General features: G+C 71.9%; 1 protein-coding gene across 1 annotated transcript in view; it reads left to right on the plus strand.

Moving 5' to 3' along the window:
• Positions 1-21,627, plus strand: part of LOC100630790 (mucin-3B) — a 97,078-nt gene that overhangs the window by 46,130 nt on the left and 29,321 nt on the right. Inside the window, exon 3 of the mRNA XM_070232571.1 lies at positions 130-21,557. Within this exon, the coding sequence (XP_070088672.1) occupies positions 130-21,557 (21,428 nt within the window). The remainder of the gene's footprint in view (positions 1-129; positions 21,558-21,627) is intronic.

The following is a 21,627-nucleotide window of genomic DNA, read 5'->3' on the forward strand; positions in this document are numbered from 1 at the left end:
CAGGAGGATGGAAAACAAACCTATGAATCTGACCACATCCCTTTACCTGAAACCCATTTCTGAAACATTGCTGCAATCTCCAAACACCTACGCAACCAGCAAAGTCACATCCACACTTGCTGCCTCCAGCCCCTCGGCGGCCCCCACGCACGCGGTCCCTTCATCCCCCGCCAGCCTACATACAGAAACCACGCCCGGTGGCACCACCACCTCTGCCACGACGCCCCCTCTGCCGCCCACGCTCACCAGCACCCCTCGCCCCCCTTCTCCGTCCCCCTCCACCACTATTCCGGCCACGTCCGCAGGCTCCTCTCCCGGCACCACGCACCCAGAGGGCAGCACCCCGCCTGCAAGCAGCACCCTCACCCGGCGCACAACCGCGGGATCCACCCCGCCACCCACTCCCACCCATGCCTACCCGACCTCCACCCCCGCCACGGGACCACCCTCCTCCACCGCAGCCACCACGCACACAGGCAGCCCGACCGACACCACCTCTCACGCCCCATCCACCTGGAGAACCACACTGCCTCCTACCCCCGCCCTGCCTCCAGAGGCTCTCACGACAGCCCTCACTGCTCCTGCCCCCGTCACGTCCTCCCTCGCTCCCACCAACACCAATGCCGTCTCCTCCCCACCGTCCCCCACCTCGCCTCCTCCGGTGACCTCCAGCACCTTCGCGCCACCCACCGCCCCGCTTGTGTCCTCTCCGCCTCCCCCGGCCACGGGACCCGTCTCCACTTTGGCCACCCTCGCTCCCCCTCCTTCCGCCCCGCTTACCACGCTGCCTGCCACCCACGCCACGTCCACCCCTGCCTCTGCCTCTGCCTCTGCCTCTGCCCCTGGCCCTGGCACTGTCAGCCCGGCCAGCACCTCTGAGAGCACCGCTCCCGCTGACACTTCCAGCCCGGCCCCCTCCGTCACGGCCCCGGCCCCCACGGCCTCCACTCCACACACAGCCACGGCCGCTCCCACGAGCATGGGCACCACGCCCGCCCCTGCAACACCACACAGCCCGCCCGGGGCCTCTTCCTCCACCCTCTACTCCACAGCCAGCGCCACCACATCGGCAGGAAGCCCGCCTCCGCCGACCTCCCACACCGCGCAGGCATCCACAGTCCTCGCCCCGTCCTCAGCGGTCAGTACAGGCCACCCGACCACACCACCGGCCACCATCACCCCCACCTCCGCGCCGACCACCGGTGCCTTGGCCGCCGCCACCCACCTCACCTCCACACTCGCTGCCTCCAGCCCCTCGGCGGCCCCCACGCACGCGGTCCCTTCATCCCCCGCCAGCCTACATACAGAAACCACGCCCGGTGGCACCACCACCTCTGCCACGACGCCCCCTCTGCCGCCCACGCTCACCAGCACCCCTCGCCCCCCTTCTCCGTCCCCCTCCACCACTATTCCGGCCACGTCCGCAGGCTCCTCTCCCGGCACCACGCACCCAGAGGGCAGCACCCCGCCTGCAAGCAGCACCCTCACCCGGCGCACAACCGCGGGATCCACCCCGCCACCCACTCCCGCCCATGCCTACCCGACCTCCACCCCCGCCACGGGACCACCCTCCTCCACCGCAGCCACCACGCACACAGGCAGCCCGACCGACACCACCTCTCACGCCCCATCCACCTGGAGAACCACACTGCCTCCTACCCCCGCCCTGCCTCCAGAGGCTCTCACGACAGCCCTCACTGCTCCTGCCCCCGTCACGTCCTCCCTCGCTCCCACCAACACCAATGCCGTCTCCTCCCCACCGTCCCCCACCTCGCCTCCTCCGGTGACCTCCAGCACCTTCGCGCCACCCACCGCCCCGCTTGTGTCCTCTCCGCCTCCCCCGGCCACGGGACCCGTCTCCACTTTGGCCACCCTCGCTCCCCCTCCTTCCGCCCCGCTTACCACGCTGCCTGCCACCCACGCCACGTCCACCCCTGCCTCTGCCTCTGCCTCTGCCTCTGCCCCTGGCCCTGGCACTGTCAGCCCGGCCAGCACCTCTGAGAGCACCGCTCCCGCTGACACTTCCAGCCCGGCCCCCTCCGTCACGGCCCCGGCCCCCACGGCCTCCACTCCACACACAGCCACGGCCGCTCCCACGAGCATGGGCACCACGCCCGCCCCTGCAACACCACACAGCCCGCCCGGGGCCTCTTCCTCCACCCTCTACTCCACAGCCAGCGCCACCACATCGGCAGGAAGCCCGCCTCCGCCGACCTCCCACACCGCGCAGGCATCCACAGTCCTCGCCCCGTCCTCAGCGGTCAGTACAGGCCACCCGACCACACCACCGGCCACCATCACCCCCACCTCCGCGCCGACCACCGGTGCCTTGGCCGCCGCCACCCACCTCACCTCCACACTCGCTGCCTCCAGCCCCTCGGCGGCCCCCACGCACGCGGTCCCTTCATCCCCCGCCAGCCTACATACAGAAACCACGCCCGGTGGCACCACCACCTCTGCCACGACGCCCCCTCTGCCGCCCACGCTCACCAGCACCCCTCGCCCCCCTTCTCCGTCCCCCTCCACCACTATTCCGGCCACGTCCGCAGGCTCCTCTCCCGGCACCACGCACCCAGAGGGCAGCACCCCGCCTGCAAGCAGCACCCTCACCCGGCGCACAACCGCGGGATCCACCCCGCCACCCACTCCCACCCATGCCTACCCGACCTCCACCCCCGCCACGGGACCACCCTCCTCCACCGCAGCCACCACGCACACAGGCAGCCCGACCGACACCACCTCTCACGCCCCATCCACCTGGAGAACCACACTGCCTCCTACCCCCGCCCTGCCTCCAGAGGCTCTCACGACAGCCCTCACTGCTCCTGCCCCCGTCACGTCCTCCCTCGCTCCCACCAACACCAATGCCGTCTCCTCCCCACCGTCCCCCACCTCGCCTCCTCCGGTGACCTCCAGCACCTTCGCGCCACCCACCGCCCCGCTTGTGTCCTCTCCGCCTCCCCCGGCCACGGGACCCGTCTCCACTTTGGCCACCCTCGCTCCCCCTCCTTCCGCCCCGCTTACCACGCTGCCTGCCACCCACGCCACGTCCACCCCTGCCTCTGCCTCTGCCTCTGCCTCTGCCTCTGCCCCTGGCCCTGGCACTGTCAGCCCGGCCAGCACCTCTGAGAGCACCGCTCCCGCTGACACTTCCAGCCCGGCCCCCTCCGTCACGGCCCCGGCCCCCACGGCCTCCACTCCACACACAGCCACGGCCGCTCCCACGAGCATGGGCACCACGCCCGCCCCTGCAACACCACACAGCCCGCCCGGGGCCTCTTCCTCCACCCTCTACTCCACAGCCAGCGCCACCACATCGGCAGGAAGCCCGCCTCCGCCGACCTCCCACACCGCGCAGGCATCCACAGTCCTCGCCCCGTCCTCAGCGGTCAGTACAGGCCACCCGACCACACCACCGGCCACCATCACCCCCACCTCCGCGCCGACCACCGGTGCCTTGGCCGCCGCCACCCACCTCACCTCCACACTCGCTGCCTCCAGCCCCTCGGCGGCCCCCACGCACGCGGTCCCTTCATCCCCCGCCAGCCTACATACAGAAACCACGCCCGGTGGCACCACCACCTCTGCCACGACGCCCCCTCTGCCGCCCACGCTCACCAGCACCCCTCGCCCCCCTTCTCCGTCCCCCTCCACCACTATTCCGGCCACGTCCGCAGGCTCCTCTCCCGGCACCACGCACCCAGAGGGCAGCACCCCGCCTGCAAGCAGCACCCTCACCCGGCGCACAACCGCGGGATCCACCCCGCCACCCACTCCCGCCCATGCCTACCCGACCTCCACCCCCGCCACGGGACCACCCTCCTCCACCGCAGCCACCACGCACACAGGCAGCCCGACCGACACCACCTCTCACGCCCCATCCACCTGGAGAACCACACTGCCTCCTACCCCCGCCCTGCCTCCAGAGGCTCTCACGACAGCCCTCACTGCTCCTGCCCCCGTCACGTCCTCCCTCGCTCCCACCAACACCAATGCCGTCTCCTCCCCACCGTCCCCCACCTCGCCTCCTCCGGTGACCTCCAGCACCTTCGCGCCACCCACCGCCCCGCTTGTGTCCTCTCCGCCTCCCCCGGCCACGGGACCCGTCTCCACTTTGGCCACCCTCGCTCCCCCTCCTTCCGCCCCGCTTACCACGCTGCCTGCCACCCACGCCACGTCCACCCCTGCCTCTGCCTCTGCCCCTGGCCCTGGCACTGTCAGCCCGGCCAGCACCTCTGAGAGCACCGCTCCCGCTGACACTTCCAGCCCGGCCCCCTCCGTCACGGCCCCGGCCCCCACGGCCTCCACTCCACACACAGCCACGGCCGCTCCCACGAGCATGGGCACCACGCCCGCCCCTGCAACACCACACAGCCCGCCCGGGGCCTCTTCCTCCACCCTCTACTCCACAGCCAGCGCCACCACATCGGCAGGAAGCCCGCCTCCGCCGACCTCCCACACCGCGCAGGCATCCACAGTCCTCGCCCCGTCCTCAGCGGTCAGTACAGGCCACCCGACCACACCACCGGCCACCATCACCCCCACCTCCGCGCCGACCACCGGTGCCTTGGCCGCCGCCACCCACCTCACCTCCACACTCGCTGCCTCCAGCCCCTCGGCGGCCCCCACGCACGCGGTCCCTTCATCCCCCGCCAGCCTACATACAGAAACCACGCCCGGTGGCACCACCACCTCTGCCACGACGCCCCCTCTGCCGCCCACGCTCACCAGCACCCCTCGCCCCCCTTCTCCGTCCCCCTCCACCACTATTCCGGCCACGTCCGCAGGCTCCTCTCCCGGCACCACGCACCCAGAGGGCAGCACCCCGCCTGCAAGCAGCACCCTCACCCGGCGCACAACCGCGGGATCCACCCCGCCACCCACTCCCGCCCATGCCTACCCGACCTCCACCCCCGCCACGGGACCACCCTCCTCCACCGCAGCCACCACGCACACAGGCAGCCCGACCGACACCACCTCTCACGCCCCATCCACCTGGAGAACCACACTGCCTCCTACCCCCGCCCTGCCTCCAGAGGCTCTCACGACAGCCCTCACTGCTCCTGCCCCCGTCACGTCCTCCCTCGCTCCCACCAACACCAATGCCGTCTCCTCCCCACCGTCCCCCACCTCGCCTCCTCCGGTGACCTCCAGCACCTTCGCGCCACCCACCGCCCCGCTTGTGTCCTCTCCGCCTCCCCCGGCCACGGGACCCGTCTCCACTTTGGCCACCCTCGCTCCCCCTCCTTCCGCCCCGCTTACCACGCTGCCTGCCACCCACGCCACGTCCACCCCTGCCTCTGCCTCTGCCTCTGCCTCTGCCTCTGCCCCTGGCCCTGGCACTGTCAGCCCGGCCAGCACCTCTGAGAGCACCGCTCCCGCTGACACTTCCAGCCCGGCCCCCTCCGTCACGGCCCCGGCCCCCACGGCCTCCACTCCACACACAGCCACGGCCGCTCCCACGAGCATGGGCACCACGCCCGCCCCTGCAACACCACACAGCCCGCCCGGGGCCTCTTCCTCCACCCTCTACTCCACAGCCAGCGCCACCACATCGGCAGGAAGCCCGCCTCCGCCGACCTCCCACACCGCGCAGGCATCCACAGTCCTCGCCCCGTCCTCAGCGGTCAGTACAGGCCACCCGACCACACCACCGGCCACCATCACCCCCACCTCCGCGCCGACCACCGGTGCCTTGGCCGCCGCCACCCACCTCACCTCCACACTCGCTGCCTCCAGCCCCTCGGCGGCCCCCACGCACGCGGTCCCTTCATCCCCCGCCAGCCTACATACAGAAACCACGCCCGGTGGCACCACCACCTCTGCCACGACGCCCCCTCTGCCGCCCACGCTCACCAGCACCCCTCGCCCCCCTTCTCCGTCCCCCTCCACCACTATTCCGGCCACGTCCGCAGGCTCCTCTCCCGGCACCACGCACCCAGAGGGCAGCACCCCGCCTGCAAGCAGCACCCTCACCCGGCGCACAACCGCGGGATCCACCCCGCCACCCACTCCCACCCATGCCTACCCGACCTCCACCCCCGCCACGGGACCACCCTCCTCCACCGCAGCCACCACGCACACAGGCAGCCCGACCGACACCACCTCTCACGCCCCATCCACCTGGAGAACCACACTGCCTCCTACCCCCGCCCTGCCTCCAGAGGCTCTCACGACAGCCCTCACTGCTCCTGCCCCCGTCACGTCCTCCCTCGCTCCCACCAACACCAATGCCGTCTCCTCCCCACCGTCCCCCACCTCGCCTCCTCCGGTGACCTCCAGCACCTTCGCGCCACCCACCGCCCCGCTTGTGTCCTCTCCGCCTCCCCCGGCCACGGGACCCGTCTCCACTTTGGCCACCCTCGCTCCCCCTCCTTCCGCCCCGCTTACCACGCTGCCTGCCACCCACGCCACGTCCACCCCTGCCTCTGCCTCTGCCTCTGCCTCTGCCCCTGGCCCTGGCACTGTCAGCCCGGCCAGCACCTCTGAGAGCACCGCTCCCGCTGACACTTCCAGCCCGGCCCCCTCCGTCACGGCCCCGGCCCCCACGGCCTCCACTCCACACACAGCCACGGCCGCTCCCACGAGCATGGGCACCACGCCCGCCCCTGCAACACCACACAGCCCGCCCGGGGCCTCTTCCTCCACCCTCTACTCCACAGCCAGCGCCACCACATCGGCAGGAAGCCCGCCTCCGCCGACCTCCCACACCGCGCAGGCATCCACAGTCCTCGCCCCGTCCTCAGCGGTCAGTACAGGCCACCCGACCACACCACCGGCCACCATCACCCCCACCTCCGCGCCGACCACCGGTGCCTTGGCCGCCGCCACCCACCTCACCTCCACACTCGCTGCCTCCAGCCCCTCGGCGGCCCCCACGCACGCGGTCCCTTCATCCCCCGCCAGCCTACATACAGAAACCACGCCCGGTGGCACCACCACCTCTGCCACGACGCCCCCTCTGCCGCCCACGCTCACCAGCACCCCTCGCCCCCCTTCTCCGTCCCCCTCCACCACTATTCCGGCCACGTCCGCAGGCTCCTCTCCCGGCACCACGCACCCAGAGGGCAGCACCCCGCCTGCAAGCAGCACCCTCACCCGGCGCACAACCGCGGGATCCACCCCGCCACCCACTCCCACCCATGCCTACCCGACCTCCACCCCCGCCACGGGACCACCCTCCTCCACCGCAGCCACCACGCACACAGGCAGCCCGACCGACACCACCTCTCACGCCCCATCCACCTGGAGAACCACACTGCCTCCTACCCCCGCCCTGCCTCCAGAGGCTCTCACGACAGCCCTCACTGCTCCTGCCCCCGTCACGTCCTCCCTCGCTCCCACCAACACCAATGCCGTCTCCTCCCCACCGTCCCCCACCTCGCCTCCTCCGGTGACCTCCAGCACCTTCGCGCCACCCACCGCCCCGCTTGTGTCCTCTCCGCCTCCCCCGGCCACGGGACCCGTCTCCACTTTGGCCACCCTCGCTCCCCCTCCTTCCGCCCCGCTTACCACGCTGCCTGCCACCCACGCCACGTCCACCCCTGCCTCTGCCTCTGCCCCTGGCCCTGGCACTGTCAGCCCGGCCAGCACCTCTGAGAGCACCGCTCCCGCTGACACTTCCAGCCCGGCCCCCTCCGTCACGGCCCCGGCCCCCACGGCCTCCACTCCACACACAGCCACGGCCGCTCCCACGAGCATGGGCACCACGCCCGCCCCTGCAACACCACACAGCCCGCCCGGGGCCTCTTCCTCCACCCTCTACTCCACAGCCAGCGCCACCACATCGGCAGGAAGCCCGCCTCCGCCGACCTCCCACACCGCGCAGGCATCCACAGTCCTCGCCCCGTCCTCAGCGGTCAGTACAGGCCACCCGACCACACCACCGGCCACCATCACCCCCACCTCCGCGCCGACCACCGGTGCCTTGGCCGCCGCCACCCACCTCACCTCCACACTCGCTGCCTCCAGCCCCTCGGCGGCCCCCACGCACGCGGTCCCTTCATCCCCCGCCAGCCTACATACAGAAACCACGCCCGGTGGCACCACCACCTCTGCCACGACGCCCCCTCTGCCGCCCACGCTCACCAGCACCCCTCGCCCCCCTTCTCCGTCCCCCTCCACCACTATTCCGGCCACGTCCGCAGGCTCCTCTCCCGGCACCACGCACCCAGAGGGCAGCACCCCGCCTGCAAGCAGCACCCTCACCCGGCGCACAACCGCGGGATCCACCCCGCCACCCACTCCCGCCCATGCCTACCCGACCTCCACCCCCGCCACGGGACCACCCTCCTCCACCGCAGCCACCACGCACACAGGCAGCCCGACCGACACCACCTCTCACGCCCCATCCACCTGGAGAACCACACTGCCTCCTACCCCCGCCCTGCCTCCAGAGGCTCTCACGACAGCCCTCACTGCTCCTGCCCCCGTCACGTCCTCCCTCGCTCCCACCAACACCAATGCCGTCTCCTCCCCACCGTCCCCCACCTCGCCTCCTCCGGTGACCTCCAGCACCTTCGCGCCACCCACCGCCCCGCTTGTGTCCTCTCCGCCTCCCCCGGCCACGGGACCCGTCTCCACTTTGGCCACCCTCGCTCCCCCTCCTTCCGCCCCGCTTACCACGCTGCCTGCCACCCACGCCACGTCCACCCCTGCCTCTGCCTCTGCCTCTGCCTCTGCCTCTGCCCCTGGCCCTGGCACTGTCAGCCCGGCCAGCACCTCTGAGAGCACCGCTCCCGCTGACACTTCCAGCCCGGCCCCCTCCGTCACGGCCCCGGCCCCCACGGCCTCCACTCCACACACAGCCACGGCCGCTCCCACGAGCATGGGCACCACGCCCGCCCCTGCAACACCACACAGCCCGCCCGGGGCCTCTTCCTCCACCCTCTACTCCACAGCCAGCGCCACCACATCGGCAGGAAGCCCGCCTCCGCCGACCTCCCACACCGCGCAGGCATCCACAGTCCTCGCCCCGTCCTCAGCGGTCAGTACAGGCCACCCGACCACACCACCGGCCACCATCACCCCCACCTCCGCGCCGACCACCGGTGCCTTGGCCGCCGCCACCCACCTCACCTCCACACTCGCTGCCTCCAGCCCCTCGGCGGCCCCCACGCACGCGGTCCCTTCATCCCCCGCCAGCCTACATACAGAAACCACGCCCGGTGGCACCACCACCTCTGCCACGACGCCCCCTCTGCCGCCCACGCTCACCAGCACCCCTCGCCCCCCTTCTCCGTCCCCCTCCACCACTATTCCGGCCACGTCCGCAGGCTCCTCTCCCGGCACCACGCACCCAGAGGGCAGCACCCCGCCTGCAAGCAGCACCCTCACCCGGCGCACAACCGCGGGATCCACCCCGCCACCCACTCCCACCCATGCCTACCCGACCTCCACCCCCGCCACGGGACCACCCTCCTCCACCGCAGCCACCACGCACACAGGCAGCCCGACCGACACCACCTCTCACGCCCCATCCACCTGGAGAACCACACTGCCTCCTACCCCCGCCCTGCCTCCAGAGGCTCTCACGACAGCCCTCACTGCTCCTGCCCCCGTCACGTCCTCCCTCGCTCCCACCAACACCAATGCCGTCTCCTCCCCACCGTCCCCCACCTCGCCTCCTCCGGTGACCTCCAGCACCTTCGCGCCACCCACCGCCCCGCTTGTGTCCTCTCCGCCTCCCCCGGCCACGGGACCCGTCTCCACTTTGGCCACCCTCGCTCCCCCTCCTTCCGCCCCGCTTACCACGCTGCCTGCCACCCACGCCACGTCCACCCCTGCCTCTGCCTCTGCCCCTGGCCCTGGCACTGTCAGCCCGGCCAGCACCTCTGAGAGCACCGCTCCCGCTGACACTTCCAGCCCGGCCCCCTCCGTCACGGCCCCGGCCCCCACGGCCTCCACTCCACACACAGCCACGGCCGCTCCCACGAGCATGGGCACCACGCCCGCCCCTGCAACACCACACAGCCCGCCCGGGGCCTCTTCCTCCACCCTCTACTCCACAGCCAGCGCCACCACATCGGCAGGAAGCCCGCCTCCGCCGACCTCCCACACCGCGCAGGCATCCACAGTCCTCGCCCCGTCCTCAGCGGTCAGTACAGGCCACCCGACCACACCACCGGCCACCATCACCCCCACCTCCGCGCCGACCACCGGTGCCTTGGCCGCCGCCACCCACCTCACCTCCACACTCGCTGCCTCCAGCCCCTCGGCGGCCCCCACGCACGCGGTCCCTTCATCCCCCGCCAGCCTACATACAGAAACCACGCCCGGTGGCACCACCACCTCTGCCACGACGCCCCCTCTGCCGCCCACGCTCACCAGCACCCCTCGCCCCCCTTCTCCGTCCCCCTCCACCACTATTCCGGCCACGTCCGCAGGCTCCTCTCCCGGCACCACGCACCCAGAGGGCAGCACCCCGCCTGCAAGCAGCACCCTCACCCGGCGCACAACCGCGGGATCCACCCCGCCACCCACTCCCGCCCATGCCTACCCGACCTCCACCCCCGCCACGGGACCACCCTCCTCCACCGCAGCCACCACGCACACAGGCAGCCCGACCGACACCACCTCTCACGCCCCATCCACCTGGAGAACCACACTGCCTCCTACCCCCGCCCTGCCTCCAGAGGCTCTCACGACAGCCCTCACTGCTCCTGCCCCCGTCACGTCCTCCCTCGCTCCCACCAACACCAATGCCGTCTCCTCCCCACCGTCCCCCACCTCGCCTCCTCCGGTGACCTCCAGCACCTTCGCGCCACCCACCGCCCCGCTTGTGTCCTCTCCGCCTCCCCCGGCCACGGGACCCGTCTCCACTTTGGCCACCCTCGCTCCCCCTCCTTCCGCCCCGCTTACCACGCTGCCTGCCACCCACGCCACGTCCACCCCTGCCTCTGCCTCTGCCTCTGCCTCTGCCTCTGCCCCTGGCCCTGGCACTGTCAGCCCGGCCAGCACCTCTGAGAGCACCGCTCCCGCTGACACTTCCAGCCCGGCCCCCTCCGTCACGGCCCCGGCCCCCACGGCCTCCACTCCACACACAGCCACGGCCGCTCCCACGAGCATGGGCACCACGCCCGCCCCTGCAACACCACACAGCCCGCCCGGGGCCTCTTCCTCCACCCTCTACTCCACAGCCAGCGCCACCACATCGGCAGGAAGCCCGCCTCCGCCGACCTCCCACACCGCGCAGGCATCCACAGTCCTCGCCCCGTCCTCAGCGGTCAGTACAGGCCACCCGACCACACCACCGGCCACCATCACCCCCACCTCCGCGCCGACCACCGGTGCCTTGGCCGCCGCCACCCACCTCACCTCCACACTCGCTGCCTCCAGCCCCTCGGCGGCCCCCACGCACGCGGTCCCTTCATCCCCCGCCAGCCTACATACAGAAACCACGCCCGGTGGCACCACCACCTCTGCCACGACGCCCCCTCTGCCGCCCACGCTCACCAGCACCCCTCGCCCCCCTTCTCCGTCCCCCTCCACCACTATTCCGGCCACGTCCGCAGGCTCCTCTCCCGGCACCACGCACCCAGAGGGCAGCACCCCGCCTGCAAGCAGCACCCTCACCCGGCGCACAACCGCGGGATCCACCCCGCCACCCACTCCCACCCATGCCTACCCGACCTCCACCCCCGCCACGGGACCACCCTCCTCCACCGCAGCCACCACGCACACAGGCAGCCCGACCGACACCACCTCTCACGCCCCATCCACCTGGAGAACCACACTGCCTCCTACCCCCGCCCTGCCTCCAGAGGCTCTCACGACAGCCCTCACTGCTCCTGCCCCCGTCACGTCCTCCCTCGCTCCCACCAACACCAATGCCGTCTCCTCCCCACCGTCCCCCACCTCGCCTCCTCCGGTGACCTCCAGCACCTTCGCGCCACCCACCGCCCCGCTTGTGTCCTCTCCGCCTCCCCCGGCCACGGGACCCGTCTCCACTTTGGCCACCCTCGCTCCCCCTCCTTCCGCCCCGCTTACCACGCTGCCTGCCACCCACGCCACGTCCACCCCTGCCTCTGCCTCTGCCTCTGCCTCTGCCTCTGCCCCTGGCCCTGGCACTGTCAGCCCGGCCAGCACCTCTGAGAGCACCGCTCCCGCTGACACTTCCAGCCCGGCCCCCTCCGTCACGGCCCCGGCCCCCACGGCCTCCACTCCACACACAGCCACGGCCGCTCCCACGAGCATGGGCACCACGCCCGCCCCTGCAACACCACACAGCCCGCCCGGGGCCTCTTCCTCCACCCTCTACTCCACAGCCAGCGCCACCACGTCGGCAGGAAGCCCGCCTCCGCCGACCTCCCACACCGCGCAGGCATCCACAGTCCTCGCCCCGTCCTCAGCGGTCAGTACAGGCCACCCGACCACACCACCGGCCACCATCACCCCCACCTCCGCGCCGACCACCGGTGCCTTGGCCGCCGCCACCCACCTCACCTCCACGCTCGCTGCCTCCAGCCCCTCGGCGGCCCCCACGCACGCGGTCCCTTCATCCCCCGCCAGCCTACATACAGAAACCACGCCCGGTGGCACCACCACCTCTGCCACGACGCCCCCTCTGCCGCCCACGCTCACCAGCACCCCTCGCCCCCCTTCTCCGTCCCCCTCCACCACTATTCCGGCCACGTCCGCAGGCTCCTCTCCCGGCACCACGCACCCAGAGGGCAGCACCCCGCCTGCAAGCAGCACCCTCACCCGGCGCACAACCGCGGGATCCACCCCGCCACCCACTCCCACCCATGCCTACCCGACCTCCACCCCCGCCACGGGACCACCCTCCTCCACCGCAGCCACCACGCACACAGGCAGCCCGACCGACACCACCTCTCACGCCCCATCCACCTGGAGAACCACACTGCCTCCTACCCCCGCCCTGCCTCCAGAGGCTCTCACGACAGCCCTCACTGCTCCTGCCCCCGTCACGTCCTCCCTCGCTCCCACCAACACCAATGCCGTCTCCTCCCCACCGTCCCCCACCTCGCCTCCTCCGGTGACCTCCAGCACCTTCGCGCCACCCACCGCCCCGCTTGTGTCCTCTCCGCCTCCCCCGGCCACGGGACCCGTCTCCACTTTGGCCACCCTCGCTCCCCCTCCTTCCGCCCCGCTTACCACGCTGCCTGCCACCCACGCCACGTCCACCCCTGCCTCTGCCTCTGCCTCTGCCTCTGCCTCTGCCCCTGGCCCTGGCACTGTCAGCCCGGCCAGCACCTCTGAGAGCACCGCTCCCGCTGACACTTCCAGCCCGGCCCCCTCCGTCACGGCCCCGGCCCCCACGGCCTCCACTCCACACACAGCCACGGCCGCTCCCACGAGCATGGGCACCACGCCCGCCCCTGCAACACCACACAGCCCGCCCGGGGCCTCTTCCTCCACCCTCTACTCCACAGCCAGCGCCACCACATCGGCAGGAAGCCCGCCTCCGCCGACCTCCCACACCGCGCAGGCATCCACAGTCCTCGCCCCGTCCTCAGCGGTCAGTACAGGCCACCCGACCACACCACCGGCCACCATCACCCCCACCTCCGCGCCGACCACCGGTGCCTTGGCCGCCGCCACCCACCTCACCTCCACACTCGCTGCCTCCAGCCCCTCGGCGGCCCCCACGCACGCGGTCCCTTCATCCCCCGCCAGCCTACATACAGAAACCACGCCCGGTGGCACCACCACCTCTGCCACGACGCCCCCTCTGCCGCCCACGCTCACCAGCACCCCTCGCCCCCCTTCTCCGTCCCCCTCCACCACTATTCCGGCCACGTCCGCAGGCTCCTCTCCCGGCACCACGCACCCAGAGGGCAGCACCCCGCCTGCAAGCAGCACCCTCACCCGGCGCACAACCGCGGGATCCACCCCGCCACCCACTCCCACCCATGCCTACCCGACCTCCACCCCCGCCACGGGACCACCCTCCTCCACCGCAGCCACCACGCACACAGGCAGCCCGACCGACACCACCTCTCACGCCCCATCCACCTGGAGAACCACACTGCCTCCTACCCCCGCCCTGCCTCCAGAGGCTCTCACGACAGCCCTCACTGCTCCTGCCCCCGTCACGTCCTCCCTCGCTCCCACCAACACCAATGCCGTCTCCTCCCCACCGTCCCCCACCTCGCCTCCTCCGGTGACCTCCAGCACCTTCGCGCCACCCACCGCCCCGCTTGTGTCCTCTCCGCCTCCCCCGGCCACGGGACCCGTCTCCACTTTGGCCACCCTCGCTCCCCCTCCTTCCGCCCCGCTTACCACGCTGCCTGCCACCCACGCCACGTCCACCCCTGCCTCTGCCTCTGCCTCTGCCTCTGCCTCTGCCCCTGGCCCTGGCACTGTCAGCCCGGCCAGCACCTCTGAGAGCACCGCTCCCGCTGACACTTCCAGCCCGGCCCCCTCCGTCACGGCCCCGGCCCCCACGGCCTCCACTCCACACACAGCCACGGCCGCTCCCACGAGCATGGGCACCACGCCCGCCCCTGCAACACCACACAGCCCGCCCGGGGCCTCTTCCTCCACCCTCTACTCCACAGCCAGCGCCACCACATCGGCAGGAAGCCCGCCTCCGCCGACCTCCCACACCGCGCAGGCATCCACAGTCCTCGCCCCGTCCTCAGCGGTCAGTACAGGCCACCCGACCACACCACCGGCCACCATCACCCCCACCTCCGCGCCGACCACCGGTGCCTTGGCCGCCGCCACCCACCTCACCTCCACACTCGCTGCCTCCAGCCCCTCGGCGGCCCCCACGCACGCGGTCCCTTCATCCCCCGCCAGCCTACATACAGAAACCACGCCCGGTGGCACCACCACCTCTGCCACGACGCCCCCTCTGCCGCCCACGCTCACCAGCACCCCTCGCCCCCCTTCTCCGTCCCCCTCCACCACTATTCCGGCCACGTCCGCAGGCTCCTCTCCCGGCACCACGCACCCAGAGGGCAGCACCCCGCCTGCAAGCAGCACCCTCACCCGGCGCACAACCGCGGGATCCACCCCGCCACCCACTCCCACCCATGCCTACCCGACCTCCACCCCCGCCACGGGACCACCCTCCTCCACCGCAGCCACCACGCACACAGGCAGCCCGACCGACACCACCTCTCACGCCCCATCCACCTGGAGAACCACACTGCCTCCTACCCCCGCCCTGCCTCCAGAGGCTCTCACGACAGCCCTCACTGCTCCTGCCCCCGTCACGTCCTCCCTCGCTCCCACCAACACCAATGCCGTCTCCTCCCCACCGTCCCCCACCTCGCCTCCTCCGGTGACCTCCAGCACCTTCGCGCCACCCACCGCCCCGCTTGTGTCCTCTCCGCCTCCCCCGGCCACGGGACCCGTCTCCACTTTGGCCACCCTCGCTCCCCCTCCTTCCGCCCCGCTTACCACGCTGCCTGCCACCCACGCCACGTCCACCCCTGCCTCTGCCTCTGCCTCTGCCTCTGCCTCTGCCCCTGGCCCTGGCACTGTCAGCCCGGCCAGCACCTCTGAGAGCACCGCTCCCGCTGACACTTCCAGCCCGGCCCCCTCCGTCACGGCCCCGGCCCCCACGGCCTCCACTCCACACACAGCCACGGCCGCTCCCACGAGCATGGGCACCACGCCCGCCCCTGCAACACCACACAGCCCGCCCGGGGCCTCTTCCTCCACCCTCTACTCCACAGCCAGCGCCACCACATCGGCAGGAAGCCCGCCTCCGCCAACCTCCCACACCGCGCAGGCATCCACAGTCCTCGCCCCGTCCTCAGCGGTCAGTACAGGCCACCCGACCACACCACCGGCCACCATCACCCCCACCTCCGCGCCGACCACCGGTGCCTTGGCCGCCGCCACCCACCTCACCTCCACACTCGCTGCCTCCAGCCCCTCGGCGGCCCCCACGCACGCGGTCCCTTCATCCCCCGCCAGCCTACATACAGAAACCACGCCCGGTGGCACCACCACCTCTGCCACGACGCCCCCTCTGCCGCCCACGCTCACCAGCACCCCTCGCCCCCCTTCTCCGTCCCCCTCCACCACTATTCCGGCCACGTCCGCAGGCTCCTCTCCCGGCACCACGCACCCAGAGGGCAGCACCCCGCCTGCAAGCAGCACCCTCACCCGGCGCACAACCGCGGGATCCACCCCGCCACCCACTCCCACCCATGCCTACCCGACCTCCACCCCCGCCACGGGACCACCCTCCTCCACCGCAGCCACCACGCACACAGGCAGCCCGACCGACACCACCTCTCACGCCCCATCCACCTGGAGAACCACACTGCCTCCTACCCCCGCCCTGCCTCCAGAGGCTCTCACGACAGCCCTCACTGCTCCTGCCCCCGTCACGTCCTCCCTCGCTCCCACCAACACCAATGCCGTCTCCTCCCCACCGTCCCCCACCTCGCCTCCTCCGGTGACCTCCAGCACCTTCGCGCCACCCACCGCCCCGCTTGTGTCCTCTCCGCCTCCCCCGGCCACGGGACCCGTCTCCACTTTGGCCACCCTCGCTCCCCCTCCTTCCGCCCCGCTTACCACGCTGCCTGCCACCCACGCCACGTCCACCCCTGCCTCTGCCTCTGCCTCTGCCTCTGCCTCTGCCCCTGGCCCTGGCACTGTCAGCCCGGCCAGCACCTCTGAGAGCACCGCTCCCGCTGACACTTCCAGCCCGGCCCCCTCCGTCACGGCCCCGGCCCCCACGGCCTCCACTCCACACACAGCCACGGCCGCTCCCACGAGCATGGGCACCACGCCCGCCCCTGCAACACCACACAGCCCGCCCGGGGCCTCTTCCTCCACCCTCTACTCCACAGCCAGCGCCACCACATCGGCAGGAAGCCCGCCTCCGCCGACCTCCCACACCGCGCAGGCATCCACAGTCCTCGCCCCGTCCTCAGCGGTCAGTACAGGCCACCCGACCACACCACCGGCCACCATCACCCCCACCTCCGCGCCGACCACCGGTGCCTTGGCCGCCGCCACCCACCTCACCTCCACACTCGCTGCCTCCAGCCCCTCGGCGGCCCCCACGCACGCGGTCCCTTCATCCCCCGCCAGCCTACATACAGAAACCACGCCCGGTGGCACCACCACCTCTGCCACGACGCCCCCTCTGCCGCCCACGCTCACCAGCACCCCTCGCCCCCCTTCTCCGTCCCCCTCCACCACTATTCCGGCCACGTCCGCAGGCTCCTCTCCCGGCACCACGCACCCAGAGGGCAGCACCCCGCCTGCAAGCAGCACCCTCACCCGGCGCACAACCGCGGGATCCACCCCGCCACCCACTCCCACCCATGCCTACCCGACCTCCACCCCCGCCACGGGACCACCCTCCTCCACCGCAGCCACCACGCACACAGGCAGCCCGACCGACACCACCTCTCACGCCCCATCCACCTGGAGAACCACACTGCCTCCTACCCCCGCCCTGCCTCCAGAGGCTCTCACGACAGCCCTCACTGCTCCTGCCCCCGTCACGTCCTCCCTCGCTCCCACCAACACCAATGCCGTCTCCTCCCCACCGTCCCCCACCTCGCCTCCTCCGGTGACCTCCAGCACCTTCGCGCCACCCACCGCCCCGCTTGTGTCCTCTCCGCCTCCCCCGGCCACGGGACCCGTCTCCACTTTGGCCACCCTCGCTCCCCCTCCTTCCGCCCCGCTTACCACGCTGCCTGCCACCCACGCCACGTCCACCCCTGCCTCTGCCTCTGCCTCTGCCTCTGCCTCTGCCCCTGGCCCTGGCACTGTCAGCCCGGCCAGCACCTCTGAGAGCACCGCTCCCGCTGACACTTCCAGCCCGGCCCCCTCCGTCACGGCCCCGGCCCCCACGGCCTCCACTCCACACACAGCCACGGCCGCTCCCACGAGCATGGGCACCACGCCCGCCCCTGCAACACCACACAGCCCGCCCGGGGCCTCTTCCTCCACCCTCTACTCCACAGCCAGCGCCACCACATCGGCAGGAAGCCCGCCTCCGCCGACCTCCCACACCGCGCAGGCATCCACAGTCCTCGCCCCGTCCTCAGCGGTCAGTACAGGCCACCCGACCACACCACCGGCCACCATCACCCCCACCTCCGCGCCGACCACCGGTGCCTTGGCCGCCGCCACCCACCTCACCTCCACACTCGCTGCCTCCAGCCCCTCGGCGGCCCCCACGCACGCGGTCCCTTCATCCCCCGCCAGCCTACATACAGAAACCACGCCCGGTGGCACCACCACCTCTGCCACGACGCCCCCTCTGCCGCCCACGCTCACCAGCACCCCTCGACCCCCTTCTCCGTCCCCCTCCACCACTATTCCGGCCACGTCCGCAGGCTCCTCTCCCGGCACCACGCACCCAGAGGGCAGCACCCCGCCTGCAAGCAGCACCCTCACCCGGCGCACAACCGCGGGATCCACCCCGCCACCCACTCCCACCCATGCCTACCCGACCTCCACCCCCGCCACGGGACCACCCTCCTCCACCGCAGCCACCACGCACACAGGCAGCCCGACCGACACCACCTCTCACGCCCCATCCACCTGGAGAACCACACTGCCTCCTACCCCCGCCCTGCCTCCAGAGGCTCTCACGACAGCCCTCACTGCTCCTGCCCCCGTCACGTCCTCCCTCGCTCCCACCAACACCAATGCCGTCTCCTCCCCACCGTCCCCCACCTCGCCTCCTCCGGTGACCTCCAGCACCTTCGCGCCACCCACCGCCCCGCTTGTGTCCTCTCCGCCTCCCCCGGCCACGGGACCCGTCTCCACTTTGGCCACCCTCGCTCCCCCTCCTTCCGCCCCGCTTACCACGCTGCCTGCCACCCACGCCACGTCCACCCCTGCCTCTGCCTCTGCCTCTGCCTCTGCCTCTGCCCTTGGCCCTGGCACTGTCAGCCCGGCCAGCACCTCTGAGAGCACCGCTCCCGCTGACACCTCCAGCCCGGCCCCCTCCGTCACGGCCCCGGCCCCCACGGCCTCCACTCCACACACAGCCACGGCCGCTCCCACGAGCATGGGCACCACGCCCGCCCCTGCAACACCACACAGCCCGCCCGGGGCCTCTTCCTCCACCCTCTACTCCACAGCCAGCGCCACCACATCGGCAGGAAGCCCGCCTCCGCCGACCTCCCACACCGCGCAGGCATCCACAGTCCTCGCCCCGTCCTCAGCGGTCAGTACAGGCCACCCGACCACACCACCGGCCACCATCACCCCCACCTCCGCGCCGACCACCGGTGCCTTGGCCGCCGCCACCCACCTCACCTCCACGCTCGCTGCCTCCAGCCCCTCGGCGGCCCCCACGCACGCGGTCCCTTCATCCCCCGCCAGCCTACATACAGAAACCACGCCCGGTGGCACCACCACCTCTGCCACGACGCCCCCTCTGCCGCCCACGCTCACCAGCACCCCTCGCCCCCCTTCTCCGTCCCCCTCCACCACTATTCCGGCCACGTCCGCAGGCTCCTCTCCCGGCACCACGCACCCAGAGGGCAGCACCCCGCCTGCAAGCAGCACCCTCACCCGGCGCACAACCGCGGGATCCACCCCGCCACCCACTCCCACCCATGCCTACCCGACCTCCACCCCCGCCACGGGACCACCCTCCTCCACCGCAGCCACCACGCACACAGGCAGCCCGACCGACACCACCTCTCACGCCCCATCCACCTGGAGAACCACACTGCCTCCTACCCCCGCCCTGCCTCCAGAGGCTCTCACGACAGCCCTCACTGCTCCTGCCCCCGTCACGTCCTCCCTCGCTCCCACCAACACCAATGCCGTCTCCTCCCCACCGTCCCCCACCTCGCCTCCTCCGGTGACCTCCAGCACCTTCGCGCCACCCACCGCCCCGCTTGTGTCCTCTCCGCCTCCCCCGGCCACGGGACCCGTCTCCACTTTGGCCACCCTCGCTCCCCCTCCTTCCGCCCCGCTTACCACGCTGCCTGCCACCCACGCCACGTCCACCCCTGCCTCTGCCTCTGCCTCTGCCTCTGCCTCTGCCCCTGGCCCTGGCACTGTCAGCCCGGCCAGCACCTCTGAGAGCACCGCTCCCGCTGACACTTCCAGCCCGGCCCCCTCCGTCACGGCCCCGGCCCCCACGGCCTCCACTCCACACACAGCCACGGCCGCTCCCACGAGCATGGGCACCACGCCCGCCCCTGCAACACCACACAGCCCGCCCGGGGCCTCTTCCTCCACCCTCTACTCCACAGCCAGCGCCACCACATCGGCAGGAAGCCCGCCTCCGCCGACCTCCCACACCGCGCAGGCATCCACAGTCCTCGCCCCGTCCTCAGCGGTCAGTACAGGCCACCCGACCACACCACCGGCCACCATCACCCCCACCTCCGCGCCGACCACCGGTGCCTTGGCCGCCGCCACCCACCTCACCTCCACACTCGCTGCCTCCAGCCCCTCGGCGGCCCCCACGCACGCGGTCCCTTCATCCCCCGCCAGCCTACATACAGAAACCACGCCCGGTGGCACCACCACCTCTGCCACGACGCCCCCTCTGCCGCCCACGCTCACCAGCACCCCTCGCCCCCCTTCTCCGTCCCCCTCCACCACTATTCCGGCCACGTCCGCAGGCTCCTCTCCCGGCACCACGCACCCAGAGGGCAGCACCCCGCCTGCAAGCAGCACCCTCACCCGGCGCACAACCGCGGGATCCACCCCGCCACCCACTCCCACCCATGCCTACCCGACCTCCACCCCCGCCACGGGACCACCCTCCTCCACCGCAGCCACCACGCACACAGGCAGCCCGACCGACACCACCTCTCACGCCCCATCCACCTGGAGAACCACACTGCCTCCTACCCCCGCCCTGCCTCCAGAGGCTCTCACGACAGCCCTCACTGCTCCTGCCCCCGTCACGTCCTCCCTCGCTCCCACCAACACCAATGCCGTCTCCTCCCCACCGTCCCCCACCTCGCCTCCTCCGGTGACCTCCAGCACCTTCGCGCCACCCACCGCCCCGCTTGTGTCCTCTCCGCCTCCCCCGGCCACGGGACCCGTCTCCACTTTGGCCACCCTCGCTCCCCCTCCTTCCGCCCCGCTTACCACGCTGCCTGCCACCCACGCCACGTCCACCCCTGCCTCTGCCTCTGCCTCTGCCTCTGCCTCTGCCCCTGGCCCTGGCACTGTCAGCCCGGCCAGCACCTCTGAGAGCACCGCTCCCGCTGACACTTCCAGCCCGGCCCCCTCCGTCACGGCCCCGGCCCCCACGGCCTCCACTCCACACACAGCCACGGCCGCTCCCACGAGCATGGGCACCACGCCCGCCCCTGCAACACCACACAGCCCGCCCGGGGCCTCTTCCTCCACCCTCTACTCCACAGCCAGCGCCACCACGTCGGCAGGAAGCCCGCCTCCGCCGACCTCCCACACCGCGCAGGCATCCACAGTCCTCGCCCCGTCCTCAGCGGTCAGTACAGGCCACCCGACCACACCACCGGCCACCATCACCCCCACCTCCGCGCCGACCACCGGTGCCTTGGCCGCCGCCACCCACCTCACCTCCACGCTCGCTGCCTCCAGCCCCTCGGCGGCCCCCACGCACGCGGTCCCTTCATCCCCCGCCAGCCTACATACAGAAACCACGCCCGGTGGCACCACCACCTCTGCCACGACGCCCCCTCTGCCGCCCACGCTCACCAGCACCCCTCGCCCCCCTTC

Source organism: Equus caballus, chromosome 13 (assembly GCF_041296265.1).
Source record: "Equus caballus isolate H_3958 breed thoroughbred chromosome 13, TB-T2T, whole genome shotgun sequence".
In the NCBI taxonomy this organism is placed as follows: Eukaryota; Metazoa; Chordata; class Mammalia; order Perissodactyla; family Equidae; genus Equus; species Equus caballus.